This window comes from Thalassophryne amazonica, chromosome 3 (assembly GCF_902500255.1).
Source record: "Thalassophryne amazonica chromosome 3, fThaAma1.1, whole genome shotgun sequence".
In the NCBI taxonomy this organism is placed as follows: domain Eukaryota; kingdom Metazoa; phylum Chordata; class Actinopteri; order Batrachoidiformes; family Batrachoididae; genus Thalassophryne; species Thalassophryne amazonica.
Genome location: NC_047105.1, coordinates 49,730,522 through 49,752,029, shown reverse-complemented (window position 1 = coordinate 49,752,029; position 21,508 = coordinate 49,730,522). Strand labels below are relative to the sequence as shown.

At 40.8% G+C, this 21,508-nt stretch overlaps 1 protein-coding gene across 5 annotated transcripts in view; it reads left to right on the top strand.

The window, feature by feature from the left end:
• Window positions 1-21,508, top strand: part of kcnab2a (potassium voltage-gated channel, shaker-related subfamily, beta member 2 a) — a 269,685-nt gene that overhangs the window by 166,843 nt on the left and 81,334 nt on the right. The window contains exon 1 of one of the 5 annotated variants that reach the window (XM_034166217.1): window positions 4,793-5,106. The exons of the other annotated variants lie outside the window; for them this stretch is intronic. Coding sequence (XP_034022108.1) covers window positions 4,895-5,106 — 212 coding nt within the window. The 5' untranslated portion in view covers window positions 4,793-4,894. Of the gene's footprint in view, window positions 1-4,792; window positions 5,107-21,508 lie in introns of those variants that run through there. 5 annotated transcript variants of the gene reach the window in all.

Sequence of the window (21,508 nt, the reverse complement as noted above, 5' to 3'; positions counted from 1 at the left end):
TTTTTTTTTTGGGTTAACCACAAATAAGACAATCAAAGCAAGGAAGCGAAGGCCATGTAAAATGGAGGACATTGACAATATGTTGTGTGGGAGAACATGGATTTCTTTTCTTTACACTGAGAATGGTTCAGCACAGCTATTGAGCAACCAGCTACTGCATCTACCACGAACGATGGAAAACTGATTTTGTTTTCAGTTATTTTCCCTTCATACTTGAGAACCGTTATGAATTAGATGAAGCACATACTCAGTCAATTCAGTTTATTTTATTTGTATAACACCAAATCGCAACAGTGCTGCCTCAAGGCGGTTCACACGGGTAAGATTTAACCTTATCTTCCCCCCCCCAGCAAACCGGTCATATATCATAATAAGCACATTCTGAACCCTGGCTTTGTGGTTAGTGCTATTTGCCTCACATCAAGAAGGTTGTGGGATTGCTTCCAGCCTGGACCTTTCTGTGTTGAGTTTACACTTTCTCCCATGTTTGCGTGGATTCCCTCCGGATGCTCCGGCTTCCTCCCACCTCCAAAGGGCTGCAGGTTATGGAAAGATCAGGTTCTTATTTTTACCTCAGTGTTCTTTATGACTGACCGCATGGTGTACGAACATGAATACTAATCTGACATATTGTGTCATGTATGCCAGCAGAATTTCTTCCCATGATAAGAATTTGTCATCCTGCGATGTTTAAAAATATAGTTGGTGACGTGTCTAGTGGATAAAATTTATGCTGGTTTTTTCTTTAAGCTTACTTGATTGGTACTCTTTACTCTTTGATGGTTAAGTTTTAGTTTTTTAAATCTGTGTTTATGTGTGCAAGGCCCTCAAGACTGTATGCTGATGTGACATTTCCAGAAAGATAGCATTGACTGGTTTTCATGTCCTTATTTCTGTTGTCACAAAAAATACCATGGAATATTGTAAAATAGAATAGAATAGAATAGAGCCTTTATTGTCATTGTAAATATATACATACAACGAAATTTGTTCTCTGCATTTAACCCATGCTAATTATAGTCAGACACAATCCAACCACTAGGAGCAGTGCACAGCCACAGTCCAGCGCCTGGGGACCAAATCCAGATGTAGACTGCGTCTTGGTTAGGAGTAGAGAAAGGAGCAGGCCCTAAATAAGCATGTTTTGATTGTGGGAGGAAACCCACGCAGACACAGGGGGAACATGCAAACTCCACACAGAAAGGCCGGGAATTGATCCCACCACCTTCTTGCTGCGACGGACCAGTGCTAACCACTAAGCCTCTGTGATACAGGTTGATGTATATGTAGCCCATTGCTGCCTGAAAACATTGCCATTTTCAGTTCAGTGATCAGTTGTCACATATTTTTATGATTGTCATTTATGTTCATCTCATCTTTCTGTGGTTTGTCATATTCTAGATGTCAGATAAAATGAACTGTATCACAACAGCCTCAACAAACATGGCAGATGTGCCTGCTGTGAGTTATTCATAGTGTGAGATTATTCATAGTGTGAGATGCAGTGTTGCTAAATTGGGTACAGTTGTTGCTTGGTCTGGTGTATATTTTGGAAAGCTTCTTTGCTTCCTGGTTCATTAATTACAAGACATTGATTTATGTGATGCTCTGTAATTTTCATTAGACTGCTATGTGACTAAATATCAATGCAATGCAGGAGAGCAGCTTGTATCAGGAGAGTCATCTGGACAAAGTGCTAGAGAGAAAAATATGTGGACAAGAGGCTTTTCTATTGATTCTTTTAGGTGATGAATGACCAGTCTGTTGGGTGTATGCTGATATTGGTTATTGTACTTTGCATTGCACTCCAGTCAGTAAAAGTGCACATTTATACAGTAAGTCACCAATGGACTTATTTATTGTAGTAATCACAACAAATCAGTCATCACATGGTTCTGATGGCAATGGGAAATCATCGCCACGTAAAAGTGACAAACTTTAAGATGAAGCTTTGAGCCCTTTGTGTTGCTCAGCTATGAGGGCTATTTTTCTGAGTGTCCTTGTTGTGGCTGCGCATGCATCCCCATTATCTGTCTGTCAGTAATCTGTTTTTTGAAAAGACAGATTCTGGGTTTTGAGAAATTGTGCTTTCTTAAATACATCTGACCCAAAGTACAGCACAGTGGAAATGCTGGGTCACACTATTTTTTTTTTTTGCTCCTCAAAGCAAAAAAAAAAAAAAAAAAAAAAAGCCTGCCACAAAACACAAAGGTGGCAAAATCCTGAACATGCCACACTCACCATGTTATATTGTTTTCCAAATGTAAACTCCACACGAACAAAGAAGTTCACACGTGCGATCACCGGCTCCAGCTTCGCCTCTCTCACCATCGTGGCACGTTAAATAACATCCATTAACTCCTGGAAATAATTTATTCTGACTTTTCCAATGTAGCAAATCCATCTCTCTGTCCAGGCAGTCTGTTAAAATCAGTGTCAGATGTCCCACGTCCATGTCCACAGCTTCAGTAAACCAGCATCCACACAAACAGCACATCACCACACTTTAGGCTCCAAAATCCGACACTCTGAAAAAGGTAAGAGTTTCGGGTTGAAGCGTGTCATCTCCGATCTGATGATACTCAGACTGCTCATGGACCACAGTCAAATAAGTGTCCCATCTCGTCCGCACCCGGAGAATTATGACATGTACTTCACACTCGGGGCCGCCGGCAGATTTTGACCAAGTGTGTCGACTTCCGATGGCTGTCAGAAAGTTTTGGAACTGAAATCCGACACCTTTCGGATTTGCGCCATTTCATAAGTCCGTTGCTGCTCTGCGTGATTCTGGCTGTGTGACAGGGGTTTACAATCATGAGTACTTTTATGTCATCTTACTAACTGGGACATTAAAAAATGTGAGACATGTCCTTTAAATGTGTCAACAAATTGTACAGAGGGTAAGAAATTGAGCCCCAAAACCTTTTCCTGTCACCTTCAAAGTGTAACATATGACCTTGTGAAGCTGACAAAAACCTTAGTCATTTCTTCTTGTTGCTTTCATTTCATGTAATGAGGTTAGCGTGCAAACATACATCAATTATGAAATGTGTGTACTGGTATGCTGTATTTGACTATGCTTTATCTTCAGCAAAGTCTTCTGGAGCTTGCCTTTTCAATGTGCGCACAGCAGAAAATTCAAATTGATTTCCCTTGAATTTAGCCTCCTTTCCCCCCTAAATGCACTATCTACATTGAGGAGACCAAAAGTGGTCATTCTGAGAATTGGGCTGTCACTGGCAACAGCTGGTTTGCTGGAATCCTTTGATGGAGGTCACTTCATTCACTGCTTTACCATACATGTCCATACATTCCTGGTGGCATCTCTTTTAATATCTCCACGGCACACAAGCTGGTCCACTCAGATAAGCTTCAGCATTGTATTATGTTACTGGAGTGTGTCTCATCTACTGCCTCTACAATTTGCATCCAATGTTGCATTGACTCCAGTTACGGTGGTGTTACTTTCAGTCTCCAGCCATTATATTTGTTGTTCACACTGCTCCTGCTCTGTTCATTTCACAATATTATTGTCCCTCAGATCAGTTTCTAATAAACCAATTATACCAGATGCTATACAGTAACTGAATTCTGTCTTGCAATTTTTTTATTATGGGGCTATTTGTTTTTTGTTTGTTTGTTTGTTTGTTTTTGCTTGAATTAATTTGCAACATTGATTAAATCATTTCTTCTTATGATTAGCCTTATTACAGCATGGGATCAGGCAGTAAAGCTGTATGGACAGAAAGAGCATCTCAGTTTATGTCCGGCACTCCTGCTTCATATTTGTCATAGATAAAGTTACATAATGAATATTTTATGGACAGTTGAACAACACGAGAGTCCACCCCCTCTGTGGCCATAGGCGGTTGCAGAGTTCTCGCCAGTAAGCTTTCATCTTTATTCATTTCTTTTGACAAATAAACTGTATTAAATTATTTTTAATAAATAAATTATTTTTTCTGGGGCAGCAGAATAAAGAAAGGAGTACAAACAAATGCGCTGTCCTCTCTTATGCAAGCTTAAGAAAACACAGATTTCCATGCCTTTCTCATAGAGTCTCTTCTTATTCCCTCCCACCACATCCCCTCGCTCTCTCTCCTCCCATCTCTAGCCCGTGTGCACCTCACTGCTTTATGCTGAGTGCAAGGCGCACAGATGTAAGTTTAATCAGGCAGCGGTCAGAGCCGTGAGTAGAATAAGAGGTTATCCTTTTACTAACATGCAGTGATTCAGAATATTCAGCAGCGAGCGGAACTGTCAGAGTGGATTTAGAAAAGGGCGATGCAAAGCTCCTGGATCTGTGTGTCACGCTCCATCTCTTTGTGTGGATCTATGTGTTTCCACTCTTAAAACGTTAGGCAGCAAGAAGTGTTATCACTCAGCTCAGCTTTACAGGAAATTGCTTTACAGACTCAGAATCTGCCTTTGAGCCTCTCTATAAGGGAAAGGAGTACAACAGGATTAATCAAGGAAAATCTTGCAAAGGAAAATTCATAGAACCTCTGCTTTCTTTTGGACCTTGATTTTTGAAAGATTTCACCCTGCTTTTGTACTGAACCTGCATTTTCATTTCCGCTTTCTCCGGTGATTGCAGATCATTTCCACGAGATATCAGCTGAAGCAGAGATGCTGTAATGTTGTGCTCGTCCTTGGACTTCCTTTAAAAGGGTTCTGTCAGCTCTCCTTCACAGTTTTGCATATCTTATGCAAACACTACAATAACACTGCTTGTCCTCCTCTTTTTGCTGAACATTTTGGCTATGCAGTGACCCCCCCCCCAAACTGTTTTTCACTCTCCAGCAAAGCTTTCCTGTTGCTTGGAGTATCTTCCCAGATTTACACGTAGGGTGATTCATTGGACCATTTGCAGTTGTGTTTGAAGGCCAGCAGAATGCAGGTGTCTTTAGTGTGCACAGACCATCGCGCAGGGGTGAGCCGCAACACAGAGGACCGGCTGAATCGACAGAATGTCAACAGCCCCGGCACGGGGACTCGCAGCAAGTTCAGAGCAGTGGCAATTGTGGCTCGCAGTCTTGGACAACTCTCTGTTCAGAGCGTGCCTTCCTCCAGTGAGCAAAGCATGAAGACGGGCATGAAGTATAGGTAGGGCATGCTCCATCACCTCCACCTCACATACTGAAGAACTGAGCCATAGATGAAGCAAAACGGCACCTCTGCAGGTGTATTTTGTCTTTTGCATCTACAGACATTCAGTGGTTATTCCAGAGATGTAAAATGATTCAAACTACAATACATCACAGAGACTTTGACCCATTTTTTAACTTGGCTGTTGTGTGCCAGTTTTTGTTTTTTAATCCTCTTGACAAAACAGACAAATCACATCTGTTTAACTCTTGTGGTCACAGAATGAGGTGATTCACTACGGTATTAACTAGTCAATAAAATACCCAGTCCTATCCAACAGTAAGAATTAAGAAGGAAGAGCTTGAGCTTTAATTTGTCTAATTTCTATTTTCAGGTGTAGAACTAAGTGTTTGGATGTGAGTTGAATTTAATAATTATCATTATCTAAATGATTTTAATCAAACAAAACAAACAAGCCAGATTTAATCATGTTTAAACATGGATTTATGTGGTGGATGTACAGTACTTTTTGAAGGGTTTTTAATATTTCATTTTTATTTATTGCCTCTGCCAAGAACATAATAAAATCATCAGCATTTATTTATTTGCCTGTCTGTCCGTTATGAGGATTACATCAAAACTACTGCACAAATTTTTGCTAAATTTTCACCACAGTTAGATATTAGACCATAGAAGACTCCATAAAATTTTGAAGGTGATCCGGAGCCGGATTCTGCATCAAGATTTCACTTCGTATAGGCTTTGAAGGATTACGTCAAAACTACTTTATGGATTCCCACCAAATTTGCACCACAGATAGATATTAGGCCATGGAAAACTCATGGTTTATACCATTTGGGAATTAAATATCAGATTGCAACAGTATGCAATTATTGCATTGTGTTGTGGAATCCGGATCCAGGTGAAGTCTTGGTCACACTGTGAATCACATTTTATTTTGAGTTGTCATCAACCCTTGGCGGATGTCTGAATCGCAGATTGCTCTTGTTAATAATTATTTTTCATAATGTCAGCACCACAAGGGTCCATGAGAACTAATGACTGTTTAATCTGAGTTTCCCAGTACTTCAATATATTTATTCTTGAAAAAAAACTAGGAATTCAGATGTTTGAGTGACGTGGATTATTTAATTATTTTTTTTTTTTTTGTCTTACACAATGGATTGGGGGGGCTACCCCAACATGGGGCTACCCCAAAATAAATGTTTGAAGAGGACCCGTTTCAAAATGTGTATTGAAGTGCTGCGTTTACACATAATGACAGTCATGAATGCCACGAAGTCTACATTCTTGGCCGCTGATCACAAGGCATCAGGCAGAGGCATCAGGTGTCCTCAGGAACTGTTGCAACCTGTTACCGACACGTTACAATTAATGGCCGTTTTTGCTGGTGAATATCGGAACCATTACGCACGGTCAGAAATAATGTACCGCGCTCATTGCGCATACAGGGCATATTACGGGTCTGTGACATGGGAATCAGAAAATTGTCTCCATACCCCTCCCCCATATGTACATGCTACCATCAGTTGCTGAGTTGCGCAGAAGGAGGCGGCGGAGGAGATGAGAGAGCCAAATGTCTGGCTGCACGCGGCTCTCCTCTGGCACAGGCTCGTTTCCTTCCCGAACATCAGGCACACAGAAGGTGGAACATCTGCAGGAGCGCGCTGAGGAGCATTGGAACGAACTTAGCTGACTTGGCGCCACTGTCCTCTGTTGCATACTGCAGCAATAAAACTGAATGTGGTGCCGCTAGGGTTTAATTGGGCGCAAGTGAGGAGAAGTGATTCGTAGTGGCGTGCAGTGAAATGTGACACCGCGTTACAATTCCTGACAAAACCTGACAGTTTTTGTGACAATTCTTAATGATGCATGACAGCATGGGCTCCAAGAACCATCACAGGAACCACTACGAATGCTGGTCACGCTCTGTTAAGGATCACCACTGATCAACATGAGGTGAAATGAGGGTGGTGCGTGACATTCGTGGTAGATTTTTTTAGCAGCCAAAAACATGCTGCACAAATATCACCCACCTACACGCACTGTTGAGAAACCTATTCAGATGCATTGTCACGTTAAGAATGTCAGGAATGTGCTACAAATGACAGAAAAATGGCATTTGTAACGTGTCCCTGCCTATGTGTAAACACAGCATAAGGTAGGCTTTGTTCGGTGTTGTTTTCAGGGTGATAAAGTCGTGGTTTGCGTGATTTTATATATATATATATATATTTATATATATAATATGAAGAGTTTCAGCGCAAAACGAGACATATCCATTTTAAGCAAATGTGAAAAAAATGACTTTTTACTATAAACATATATAACAAAGGAAAAAACACATATAATCTTTTTTTACTTTATTTCATAAGTGCTTCAAATACTGCATCAAAAATATATTGCAAATGTAACATTTTTGAGAAAAATGTAAATTTCATCACTTTTTTGCAAACGCAACATATCCAAGTTTCACAAAATGAGACATACCCTTCTCGCAAAAATGGATGATAAAACACAGAATCTTCATATTGCTACTGCTTGAATATTATCCAACTGATCTTACAGGAACATCCCAACCCCAAATGCCCCCATCCCCTCTCCACCCCAGACATTCAGTTGTCAGTAAACCAACAAAGCTTCCTGAGATTAACTTTTTAAATTGATTTATATAAAAAGCTTTGTTCTACAAAATCTATAACTATGGTGGCTTAGTACTTCACCATCCTAACTGAAAAGAACAAACAAATTGCACATTTCATAGTGCATCATCATCAGAACAAACAAATTGCAAAAATTCATAGTGCATCATTATCAGAACAAACAAACGGCACAAATTCATAGGCATCAACATCAGGACAAACAACAGCATAAATTCATAGTGCATCATCATCAGAACAAAACAAACGGCACAAATTCATGGTGCATCAACATCAGAACAAACAACGGCACAAATTCATAGTGCATCATCATCAGAACAAATAAACTGCACAAATTCATAGTGCATCATCATCAGAACAAACGGCACAAATTCATAGTGCATCATCATCAGAACAACCCAATGGCACAAATTCATAGAGTCATCATCATCAGACAAACGGCACAATTCGTAGTGCATCAACATCAGAACAAACAAACGGCAATAAATTCATAGTGCATCATCATCAGAACAAACAAATGGCACAAATTCATGGTGAATCAACATCAGAACAAACGGCACAAATTCATAGTGCATCATCATCAGAACAAACGGCACAAATTCATAGTGCATCATCATCAGAACAAACAAACGGCACACAATTCATAGTGCATCATCATCAGAACAAACAAATGGAACCAAATTCATAGTGCATCATCATCAGAACAAACAATTTTCACAAACTCCTCATTCCTCATTATCAGTCTCCGTCAGAATGAAGATCACTGTTCAACCTCAGTGTTATCACTTGCACAAGACAAAGCTCGGTGATAGAACTCGGTGACATCTGATGGAGCTTCAAATTTCAGACAGAAGGTTTTCAACGTCAGTCTTTTTTGCTGCCTTCACAGTAGACACCATCTCAAGAGGCTTTGGGTTGAACTTCCTCCATTGCTTTCCACGTTTTAGAACAGAATGGTAGCAATATTCTGCAGAATAGGAAGTTTTGTAACCAAATCTGATCATTCCTGATACACAGCATCCGGGCGTCACTCAGCTTGAATGACCTTTGTGATTTAAACAAGTTTGTGTTTCAGATTTATAGTCTCGCGCATTCCAATCAGTGCCATAGATGTGCAAGTTACCATGCTTACGTAATATTGCCATAGTAGTCTTTGGGGTGGCAGGATTGTATCCTGTTTACGTATCATCTGCTCAATCTGCCCAAACACTCTGTCAGCCGGCAGAAAACTATGTCCACGAATGGGGAATGTGAATTCAATTTCAATGTCAGGAAATGCTGACTTTCGTAAGGCACAGAGCATGGACAGTACATTCATATTCTTATTCTGGCCAAAGCAGGAGTCACTGAACAGTCCTGAGTTTAGATTTTTGATGCAAAGTACCATTCAACCTGAACCTGAAAGCAGTCGTCCAGTGCAGAGGCAATCATGTTTGAGTCCTTTTTGTTTTCATCCTCCATCCAAACATATAGGTGGACATCATTCCAATTTTGATTACTGCCTTCACCATGATGTACCACCATGCCAAAAAGATACAGGTAGAGCTGCCTTGAATAGTATGCCTGCCCGATCGGTGTTCGTGGCAGAGCCATGTTTTGCATCATGTCAAAGCAACGGTGAGTGCAGTAGGGTCCACAATATTTAGCTGGTCATAAATACTCGAGCTCGTCTCCGATGCAGGATGAACATCGCATTTTTTGTTCGTTTCTCTTCATCTGTCAAACTTGGTTCCTTCATGGAAAGCCGATGTTTGTGCAGGTGGCACAGGCATCAGTTGCTGGATGCCCAAACCAAGATTAAATTCTTTGGAAAAAAACAGTGTAGTACAAAAAGTAGCTGACTTGCTCATGGTTTCTGTTGTTTAAATAGTTCATACATGCGTCGGAACTGAAAGATCAAAAGGCAAATACTTGCGCCCAGGGGCTCCTCTCCGTCCATAATGGCTTGCACGACAGGTGAAAGTCTGTATGTTGCATTGACCTGCCTCTCGCTTCCTAACTACTTCTTCGGCATTGCGCAGCCCTCCACGGTTTTCAGGACGAGGCCTCTGCATTGGTGGAGTAATACTGCGCAATGCGGGATGGTCTGTCCTTGCTGATACCTGAAATGACACAAAGAAAAGCACAGTTTAGAGTAAGATATTACATGTCATAAAACCCTACACGTTTGGCCCAGCCTCGGCACACAGGCCACACCAGAACAAGGATGTACTTTTACTCTAACTTCATTAATAAATAGGCTTGGGGAAAAGCCTAAATCCTGGCCTGTCTGTTTAGCACTTTTGAGAACTCAAATTTGTTTTACAAAATATCTTATTAATTCATTTTTTTAGTGTTCAATATAGTGCAATTTGCAAAATAAAAACACAAATTAGCAAACAATAATGAGAAATAGGCAACACAACATGATAAAGTAAAGAAACAAAAAATAAAGAGAACCAAGGTCTGTCCCAACCAACCAGATGCATAACTGCTTATGCACAGTCTGCTTTCCCCTACAGAGCTAAAATAATGTATGCTTTCCATCTGATTGTTTGTACCCTAAAATAATAATGATGATGATAATATAATAATAATATAAGCTGCCAATCTCACTACTGTGACATCCTCTCCCCATAATTCTGCCCCAAGTCTTATGTGTTTGTTTTAAATGCAACTTCGTACATTTTAACAAAGTAGACAAACACTAAGAGGCCAAAGATTTTTTCCTGTTCCTGTTGAATTTTCCTTCTTTACTGTGTGTGTCTTGTTTCTCACTTATTGTGACACACAAAAACAAAAGAAAATTTAGTTGTGATGGTTGTGATTGGTTGGTTTACGTGTTGGCATCAGAATTTTGGCTCTCTGTTGGGACTGTTTACACAGAGACTGCTACCTGCTGCTTTGGGACTTGATTAACAGTCCTTTTTCAAGACTTTTTTACTTTTTACCTTTTTACTTTTTTTTACTTTTTTACTGTGCTCCAACGCCTAAGGAAGATGTACTAACGGTCAAAACTTCGCGACGGCAGCACTTTTATCAGGTAACTTTCATCAGCGTTGGCAAGCTAACTAGCTTGCTAACGCTTTCGGTTTTTTTTTATTTATTTATTTATTTATTTATTTTTTCTCTTTTAGCACTGTTGTCGTGCGTATCTGTGCTGCTCCACAGCGTGTTTAGTTGATTTTTATTTTATTTTAGCACCGTTGTCGTGCGTTGCCTGTGCGCTTCATGGCCTGTTTGGTGCCTTGATTGGGGCACTCCTTCTGCTGACTCACTTTAAATTATTTACACATTATTCACTTTGTGTGTTTTTTAGGAATCCGCTAGGTTGCGTAGCTACTAGCTCTTAGCCGGTTTTAGCATGGTGGCTTCTCCTGTCTCTCCCGTACTTTTCTGCTCTGGGTGTAAATGTTTAGTTATTCCTCGGCTCCTTTAGCAGTAACGGTACTTGTAATAAGTGCAGCTTATTCGTAGCTTTGGAGGCCAGGCTGGTGCGAATTGGAGACTCGGCTCCGCACCGTGGAAAATTCTACAGTTAGCCAGGCCCCTGTAGTCGGTGCGGACCAAGGTAGCTTAGCCGCCGCTAGTTCCCCCCTGGCAGAATCCCGGGCAGTCGGGAAAGCAGGCTGACTGGGCTGACTGTGAGGAGGAAGCGTAGCCCTAAACAGAAGCCCCCGTGTACACCGTCAACCCGTTCACATCTCTAACCGTTTTTCCCCACTCGGCGACACACTCGCCGAGGATCAAACTCTGGTTATTGGCGACTCTGTTTTGAGAAATGTGAAGTTAGCGACACCAGGCAACCATTGTCAATTGTCTTCCGGGGGCCAGAGCAGGCAGACATCGAAGGACATTTGAAATTGCTGGCTAAGGCTAAGCGTAAATTTGGTAAGATTGTAATTCACGTCGGCAGTAATGACAACTCGGTTACGCCAATCGGAGGTCACTAAAAATTAACATTAAATCGGTGTGTAACTTTGCAAAAAACAATGTCGGACTCTGTAGTTTTCTCTGGGCCCCTCCCCAATCAGACCGGGAGTGACATGTTTAGCCGCATGTTCTCCTTGAATTGCTGGCTGTCTGAGTGGTGGTCCAAAAAATGAGGGTGGGCTTCATTGATAATTGGCAAAGCTTCTGGGGAAACCTGGTCTTGTTAGGAGAGACGGCATCCATCCCACTTTAGATGGAGCAGCTCTCATTTCTAGAAATCTGGCCAATTTTCTTGGATCCTCCAAACTGTGACTGTCCAGCGTTGGGACCAGGAGGCAGACTGTGGTCTTATACACCTCTCTGCAGCTTCTCTCCACCTGCCATCCCCCTCGTTGCCCCAGCCCCCGTAGAGACGGTGCCTGCTCCCAGACTACCAATACCAGCAAAAATCTATTTAAGCATAAAAAATTCAAAAAGAAAAAATAATATAGCACCTTCATTGCACCACAGACTAAAACAGTTAAATGTGGTCTATTAAACATTAGGTCTCTCTCTTCTAAGTCCCTGTTGGTAAATGATTAATAATTGTTTCAACGTATTGATTTATTCTGCCTAACAGAAACCTGGTTACAGCAGGATGAATATGTTCGTTTAAATGAGTCAACACCCCCGAGTCGCACTAACTGTCAGAATGCTCGTAGCACGGGCCGGGGCGGAGGAGTTAGCAGCAATCTTCCATCCAGCTTATTAATTAATCAAAAACCTAGACAGAGCTTTAATTCATTTGAAAGCTTGTCTCTTAGTCTTGTCCATCCAAATTGGAAGTCCCAAAAACCAGTTTTATTTGTTATTATCTATCGTCCACCTGGTCGTTACTGTGAGTTTCTCTGTGAATTTTCAGACCTTTTGTCTGACTTAGTGCTTAGCTCAGATAAGATAATTATAGTGGGCGATTTTAATATCCACACAGATGCTGAGAATGACAGCCTCAACACTGCATTTAATCTATTATTAGACTCTATCGGCTTTGCTCAAAAAGTAAATGAGTCCACCCACCACTTTAATCATATCTTAGATCTTGTTCTGACTTATGGTATGGAAATAGAAGACTTAACAGTATTCCCTGAAAACTCCCTTCTGTCTGATCATTTTTTAATAACATTTACATTTACCCTGATGGACTACCCTGCAGTGGGGAATAGTTTCATTACACTAGAAGTCTTTCAGAAAGCGCTGTAACTAGGTTTAAGGATATGATTCCTTCGTTATGTTCTCTAATGTCATATACCAACACAGAGCAGAGTAGCTACCTAAACTCTGTAAGGGAGTTAGAGTATCTCGTCAATAGTTTTACATCCCCTTTGAAGACAACTTTGGATGCTGTAGCTCCTCTGAAAAAGAGAGCTTTAAATCAGAAGTGTCTGACTCCGTGGTATACTCACAAACTCGTAGCTTAAAGCAGATAACCCGTAAGTTGGAGAGGAAATGGCGTCTCACTAATTTAGAAGATCTTCACTTAGCCTGGAAAAAGAGTTTGTTGCTCTATAAAAAAGCCCTCCGTAAAGCTAGGACATCTTTCTACTCATCACTAATGAAGAAAATAAGAATAACCTCAGGTTTCTTTTCAGCACTGTAGCTAGGCTGACAAAGAGGTCAGAGCTCTATTGAGCTGAGTATTCCATTAACTTTAACTAGTAATGACTTCATGACTTTCTTTGCTAACAAAATTTTGACTATTAGAGAAAAAATTACTCATAACCATCCCAAAGATGTATCGTTATCTTTGGCTGCTTTCAGTGATGCCGGTATTTGGTTAGACTCTTTCTCTCCGGTTGTTCTGTCTGAGTTATTTTCATTGGTTGCTTCGTCCAAACCATCGGCATGTTTATTGGACCCCATTCCTGCCAGGCTGCTCAAGGAAGTCTTACCATTATTTAATGCTTCAATCTTAAATATGATCAATCTGTCTTTGTTAGTTGGTTATGTACCACAGGCCTTTAAGGTGGCAGTAATTAAACCATTACTTAAAAAGCCATCACTTGACCCAGCTATCTTAGCTAATTATAGGCCAATTTCAACACTTCCTTTTCTCTCAAAGATTCTTGAGAGGGTAGTTGTAAAACAGCTAACTGATCACCTGCAGAGGAATGGTCTATTTGAAGAGTTTCAGTCAGGTTTTTAGAATTCATCATAGTACAGAAACAGCATTAGTGAAGGTACAAATGATCTTCTTATGGCTTCGGACAGTGGACTTATCTCTGTGCTTGTTCTGTTGGACCTCAGTGCTGCTTTTGATACTGTTGACCATAAAATTTTATTACAGAGATTAGAGCATGTCATAGGTATTAAAGGCACTGCGCTGCGGTGGTTTGAATCATATTTGTCTAATAGATTACAGTTTGTTCATGTAAATGGGGAATCTTCTTCACAGACTAAAGTTAATTATGGAGTTCCACAAGGTTCTGTGCTAGGACCAATTTTATTCACTTTATACATGCTTCCCTTAGGCAGTATTATTAGACGGTATTGCTTAAATTTTCATTGTTACACAGATGATACCCAGCTTATCTATCCATGAAGCCAGAAGATACACACCAATTAGCTAAACTGCAGGATTGTCTTACAGACATAAAGACATGGATGACCTCTAATTTCCTGCTTTTAAACTCAGATAAAACTGAAGTTATTGTACTTGGCCCCACAAATCTTAGAAGCATGGTGTCTAACCAGATCGTTACTCTGGATGGCATTTCCCTGATCTCTAGTAATACTGTGAGAAATCTTGGAGTCATTTTTGATCAGGATATGTCATTCAAAGCGCATATTAAACAAATATGTAGGACTGCCTTTTTGCATTTACGCAATATCTCTAAAATCAGAAAGGTCTTGTCCTCAGAGTGATGCTGAAAAACTAATTCATGCATTTATTTCCTCTAGGCTGGACTATTGTAATTCATTATTATCAGGTTGTCCTAAAGTTCCTAAAAAGCCTTCAGTTGGTTCAGAATGCTGCAGCTAGAGTACTGACTGGGACTAGCAGGAGAGAGCATATCTCACCCGTGTTGGGCCTCTCTTCATTGCTTCCTGTTAATTCTAGAATAGAATTAAAATTCTTCTTCTTACTTATAAGGTTTTGAATAATCAGGTCCCATCTTATCTTAGGGACCTCGTAGTACCATATTACCCCATTAGAGCGTTTCGTTCTCAGACTGCGGGCTTACTTGTAGTTCCTAGGGTTTGTAGAGAGTAGAATGGGAGGCAGAGCCTTCAGCTTTCAGGCTCCTCTCCTGTGGAACCAGCTCCCAATTCAGATCAGGGAGACAGACACCCTCTCTACTTTTAAGATTAGGCTTAAAACTTTCCTTTTCGCTAAGGCTTATAGTTAGGGCTGGATCGGGTGACCCTGGACCATCCCTTGGTTATGCTGCTTTAGACGTAGATTGTGGGGGGGTTCCCATGATGCACTGTTTCTTTCTCTTTTTGCTCCGTATGCATCACTCTGCATTTAATCATTAGTGATCGATCTCTGCCCACCCTTCACGGCATGTCTTTTTCCTGTTTTTTTCCCTCAGCCCCAACCAGTCTCAGCAGAAGACTGCCCCTCCCTGAGCCTGGTTCTGCTGGAGGTTTCTTCCTGTTAAAGGGAGTTTTTTCCTTCCCACTGTTGCCAAGTGCTTGCTCATAGGGGGTCGTTTTGACCGTTGGGGTTTTTCATAATTATTGTATGGCCTTGCCTTACAATATAGAGTGCCTTGGGGCAACTGTTTGTTGTGATTTGGCGCTATATAAGAAAAAAGTTGATTGAGTTGATTGACAGTAATATGAATAACCGTAAGCTGTCCTCAGAGGCATTATTATTATTATTATTATTATTATTATTATTATGTGTTGCTCCTGTACTGGATTTGGACCACTAATTTCTTTATTTTAATTACTAAATAATTCGACTTTACAGAAGATCTGTTGTGTCTCTGATCACATGAACTGTAAAGAAAAATACTGTTTATATTATATTGACTATCCGCCCCCACCCTTTCTTAATGAAACATAAGACACAAACTGCAAACTTACCGACAGAAACATGGTAGACACTGTTACTTTATGAGACAATGACAGCTTGACATAAGTAATTTTAGCCACAAAATGCTCATAATCATCAAAACCTTAAAAAAAAAAACAAAACAAAAAAAAAACACAGAAAACCAGCGTAGCTATACTTTGAGGCCTAAGTTGGAGTACGAGGAGTAGCTAGCTAGTAGCATGCAGAGTTAGCGCAGCTAAAGTTACCAATAACTACGTAAAACAAGAAAACAAATCTGACTTACCAAACACTTTAACAAAAGTTTTCTTGCAAACTGGAATCTTCTTGGGGTGTTCTGTCTCAGAGAGAAGTGTGTACTTCACAGTAACATCCTTGTGTTTTTGAACATTTTCATCTCGCACTTGCCGGCGTTTTGGTTCGGAAATGTCCATCAAACTCAGAATAAAGGCATCCTGGACTACCTTAGTGGGATTGTCATAGAATTTGGCATGATTTAGAGCCAAGTCTGCATCCGTAATGAGATCAGCATGACATAGATGAGGATTTTCTCGGGCATTGTGAGCGCAGTAAATCTGGGGGATTTTTCCGCCACCAGAATGCCTGATTCTGCGCTTTTTCTCACGTTCATGGTACTTCGTAGATAGCTTCCGTGGACGACAAACGTGTTAATTCTCTCACTTTTGAGCCAATTTTGTGCACTGTTTCGGGAGCGAAGCAGCGAGCGAGTGCCAAGCCATCTTGGTTTCGGCATCAGACCAACACGCGCGCTGATTGGCTGAGAGGATACATCGCAGTTTGTGTGGAAATGTTAATGCCTGTATCGCGTTTTGCAAAGAGGGCGTGTTTTAGAGCCTGCATGTCTAAGGATTTGAACTGGTTTTGCTGAAAAACGATTCAGCACCCACATTGCCCTCCCCATCAGCAATGATTTGGTACGAGTAGTTTTAAAAATTCAAATTTGGCGCATATCGCGTTTTGCAATGAAACTCTTTATATATATATATATATATATATATATATAAAACATATCTTTTAATGTTGAATAATGCACTAATTATGACGTTTTGTAACAAACACAGACAGATGGCATTCTGGGTAAAATGTGCCTCCGCTAACACTGATTAGTTGACTCATTCATTCTATGTAAACCAGCACGTTAATGTGTGGTGTGTCGTGTGTTGGTGTTTACAGATAAATGTACTTTTGTAAAATATGCATTTTTATTTGTAAAAAAAATTCATTTTCAAAAATAAAAAGCCAAGTTGTAATTAGATAACCATCTGATATACCGGTGTCAAAATAAATAGAACACTGCCATGAACTACTGGTGCCAGTGCGAGTTTTGGCACTTTTTCAGCTGATTTTCATTTGTGCTGGAATTTTTGGATCTCACCGAGTTTCAGGTTAATCGTGTGTCCTGTATCGTTTCGTATACATGGAGTAGCGAGTTGCGTCGGCGATCGTATGGTTAGATGAAAATCAAACCTGTTTGATATTCTGGTCGGCGGTCGTGAGGGTATCCCACTGCTGAAGCGCTACAAGCGTCCAGCCTCTCGCACTGTGCCTGTGCAAACACCGCAGACCTGTCTTGTAATGTTTTTACTTTGATGTCTCCCATCGAGAGTTTTGGTAAATTAAGTTTGAAAAAAAAAAGCTTCTGTTTACGTTTTGCTTCTGGAAACATGAGTCCGACGTGTGTTTTGAACGTACAATGTGTGTGAGAACATAAATCGTGCACTCTGAACTTTTACACCGTGCGGTTCTGTGGTATAGTTGAGCTGGAACCGAGTACAGTGATTGAAAATATCAGCCCAGCTTCAGGGCGAATACTGCCATGAACACTACTGGCCAGTAGCTGGCAATAGAGACCTTGAAAATTTGCCAAAAACAAAATTCCAGAAAATCTGTGTTGCTACGTTTAAGATGCATGGAATTTAATAAACGCAAACACAATAACGTCTATAAACTCATAGAATATATTCATGAGAGTTTTAGGCAGTAGAGTTTAATGCTGTTGTCCATGGAGCCTGATCAGATTGTCTCAAATGCATTTCTCATGTTGTGAACGTACTGAGATTACCCTATCCCACCCATAATGCACTGGGCACAGCATGTCCACACTAAAGCCTTAAAAATTAGCACATTACTTTAAAACTAAAACATACATCTGATATTTTCACTTTATAAAACTTAAGACGTGACGTTAATTTAAATAACTTGTCTGAAATTAGTTTGGTTAAAATTTGAACCATAAGTTAAAAATGTATGCCTCTGGATGACTTAGGTGATATTGCCCGCGTATCAGTATGGGGTTAAAAGAAATGTTTGTTTGTTTGTTTGTTTTTTGTGACCAGTTGTTCTTTGCCAGTAGAGAATAGAGCTGTTTCTTCTAGAAGCAGCTCCCCTCTGTGTTTGTAGCTGTTCAGCTTTGTTTACCATGTTAACGGTCTAAAAATTATCGGACAAAAATTTATCGGAAGATAATTAGTCCGATAATGGTGATGAAAACATTATCTTCGATAATGTTTGGGGTCTTGGCGTGTTGCATGCTTGGTGCCTTTCTCCGTTGAGGACGTCGAGGATATATTCATTTTTGGTCTTATGGTAGCAGGGCTGGTACTTTTTGGCTAATGTGCTGCCCTGATCTACCGGAAAATTGGCAAGACAGCGGCATTAAGAACCACGGCCCCTTGCAATCTAGGGCATCTTGCTTGCCTCTACTGGTGGTTGGCTCTCACTGCGGTATTGTATCACTTCCTGTTCCGGAGCACAGCGGTGTTTTGCTGTATCTGTTAGCTGTTTAATCTGCGCAGTTAGATTGATCTAGTTATCTAGATTACGATTTGTTTCCCAGTGTAATCTTTACGTGCCTTAACTAAAGCACTCCTTCTGCTGAATCACCTCTAAATTATTTACACATTATTCACTTTGCGTGTTTTTAGGAATCCGCTAGCTTAGCGTAGCTACTAGCTCTTAGCCGATTTACCATGGCGGTTTCTCCTGTCTCTCCCGCACTTTTCTGCTCTGGGTGTGAAATGTTTAGTTATTCCTCGGCCTCCTTTAGCAGTAACGGTACTTGTAATAAGTGTAGCTTATTCGTAGCTTTGGAGGCCAGGCTGGGCGAATTGGAGACTCGGCTCCGCACCGTGGAAAATTCTACAGCTAGCCAGGCCCCTGTAGTCGGTGCGGACCAAGGTAGCTTAGCCGCCGTTCGTTCCCCCCCTGGCAGATTCCGAGCAGCCGGGAAAGCAGGCTGACTGGGTGACTGTGAGGAGGAAGCGTAGCCCTAAACAGAAGCCCCGTGTACACCGCCAACCCGTTCACATCTCTAACCGTTTTTCCCCACTCGACGACACACCCGCCGAGGATCAAACTCTGGTTATTGGCGACTCTGTTTTGCGAAATGTGAAGTTAGCGACACCAGCAACCATAGTCAATTGTCTTCCGGGGGCCAGAGCAGGCGACATTGAAGGAAATTTGAAACTGCTGCTAAGGCTAGCGTAAATTTGGTAAGATTATAATTCACGTCGGCAGTAATGACACCCGGTTACGCCAATCGAGGTCACTAAAATTAACATTAAATCGGTGTGTAAACTTTGCAAAAACAATGTCGGACTCTGTAGTTTTCTCTGGGCCCCTCCCCAATCAGACCGGGAGTGACATGTTTAGCCGCATGTTCTCCTTGAATTGCTGGCTGTCTGAGTGGTGTCCCAAAAAATGAGGTGGGCTTCATAGATAATTGGCAAAGCTTCTGGGGAAAACCTGGTCTTGTTAGGAGAGACGGCATCCATCCCATTTGGATGGAGCAGCTCTCATTTCTAGAAATCTGGCCAATTTTCTTAAATCCTCCAAACCGTGACTATCCAGGGTTGGGACCAGGAAGCAGAGTTGTAGTCTTACACACCTCTCTGCAGCTTCTCTCCCCCTGCCATCCCCTCTTACCCCATCCCCGTAGAGACGGTGCCTGCTCCCAGACTACCAATAACCAGCAAAATGTATTTAAGCATAAAAATTCAAAAAGAAAAAATAATATAGCACCTTCAATTGCACCTCAGACTAAAACAGTTAAATGTGGTCTATTAAACATTAGGTCTCTCTCTTCTAAGTCCCTGTTGGTAAATGATATAATAATTGATCAACATATGGATTTATTCTGCCTTACAGAAACCTGGTTACAGCAGGATGAATATGTTAGTTTAAATGAGTCAACACCCCCGAGTCACACTAACTGTCAGAATGCGCGTAGCACGGGCCGGGCGGAGGATTAGCAGCAATCTTCCATTCCAGCTTATTAATTAATCAAAAACCCAGACAGAGCTTTAATTCATTTGAAAGCTTGACTCTTAGTCTTGTCCATCCAAATGGGAAGTCCCAAAAAACATTTTATTTGTTATTATCTATCGTCCACCTGGTCGTTACTGTGAGTTTCTCTGTGAATTTTCAGACCTTTTGTCTGACTTAGTGCTTAGCTCAGATAAGATAATTATAGTGGGGCGATTTTAACATCCACACAGATGCTGAGAATGACAGCCTCAACACTGCATTTAATCTATTATTAGACTCTATTGGCTTTGCTCAAAAGTAAATGAGTCCACCCACCACTTTAATCATATCTTAGATCTTGTTCTGACTTATGGTATGGAAATAGAAGACTTAACAGTATTCCCTGAAAACTCCTTCTGTCTGAATCATTTCTTATAACATTTACATTTACTCTGATGGACTACCCAGCAGTGGGGAATAAGTTTCATTACACTAGAAGTCTTTCAGAAAGCGCTGTAACTAGGTTTAAGGATATGATTCCTTCTTATGTTCTCTAATGCCATATACCAACACAGTGCAGAGTAGCTACCTAAACTCTGTAAGTGAGATAGAGTATCTCGTCAGTAGTTTACATCCTCATTGAAGACAACTTTGGATGCTGTAGCTCCTCTAAAAAGAGAGCTTTAATCAGAAGTGCCTGACTCCGTGGTATAACTCACAAACTCGTAGCTTAAAGCAGATAACCCGTAAGTTGGAGAGGAAATGGCGTCTCACTAATTTTAGAAGATCTTCACTTAGCCTGGAAAAAGAGTCTGTTGCTCTATAAAAAAGCCCTCCGTAAGCTAGGACATCTTTCTACTCATCACTAATTGAAGAAAATAAGAACAACCCCAGGTTTCTTTTCAGCACTGTAGCCAGGCTGACAAAGAGTCAGAGCTCTATTGAGCTGAGTATTCCATTAACTTTAACTAGTAATGACTTCATGACTTTCTTTGCTAACAAAATTTTAACTATTAGAGAAAAAATTACTCATAACCATCCCAAAGATGTATCGTTATTTTTGGCTGCTTTCAGTGATGCCGGTATTTGGTTAGACTCTTTCTCTCCGATTGTTCTGTCTGAGTTATTTTCATGTTACTTCATCCAAACCATCAACATGTTTATTAGACCCCATTCCTACCAGGCTGCTCAAGGAAGCCCTACCATTATTTAATGCTTCGATCTTAAATATGATCAATCTATCTTTGTTAGTTGGCTATGTACCACAGGCTTTTAAGGTGGCAGTAATTAAACCATTACTTAAAAAGCCATCACTTGACCCAGCTATCTTAGCTAATTATAGGCCAATCTCCACCCTTCCTTTTCTCTCAAAAATTCTTGAAAGGGTAGTTGTAAAACAGCTAACTGATCATCTGCTGAGGAATGGTCTATTTGAAGAGTTTCAGTCAGGTTTTAGAATTCATCATAGTACAGAAACAGCATTAGTGAAGGTTACAAATGATCTTCTTATGGCCTCGGACAG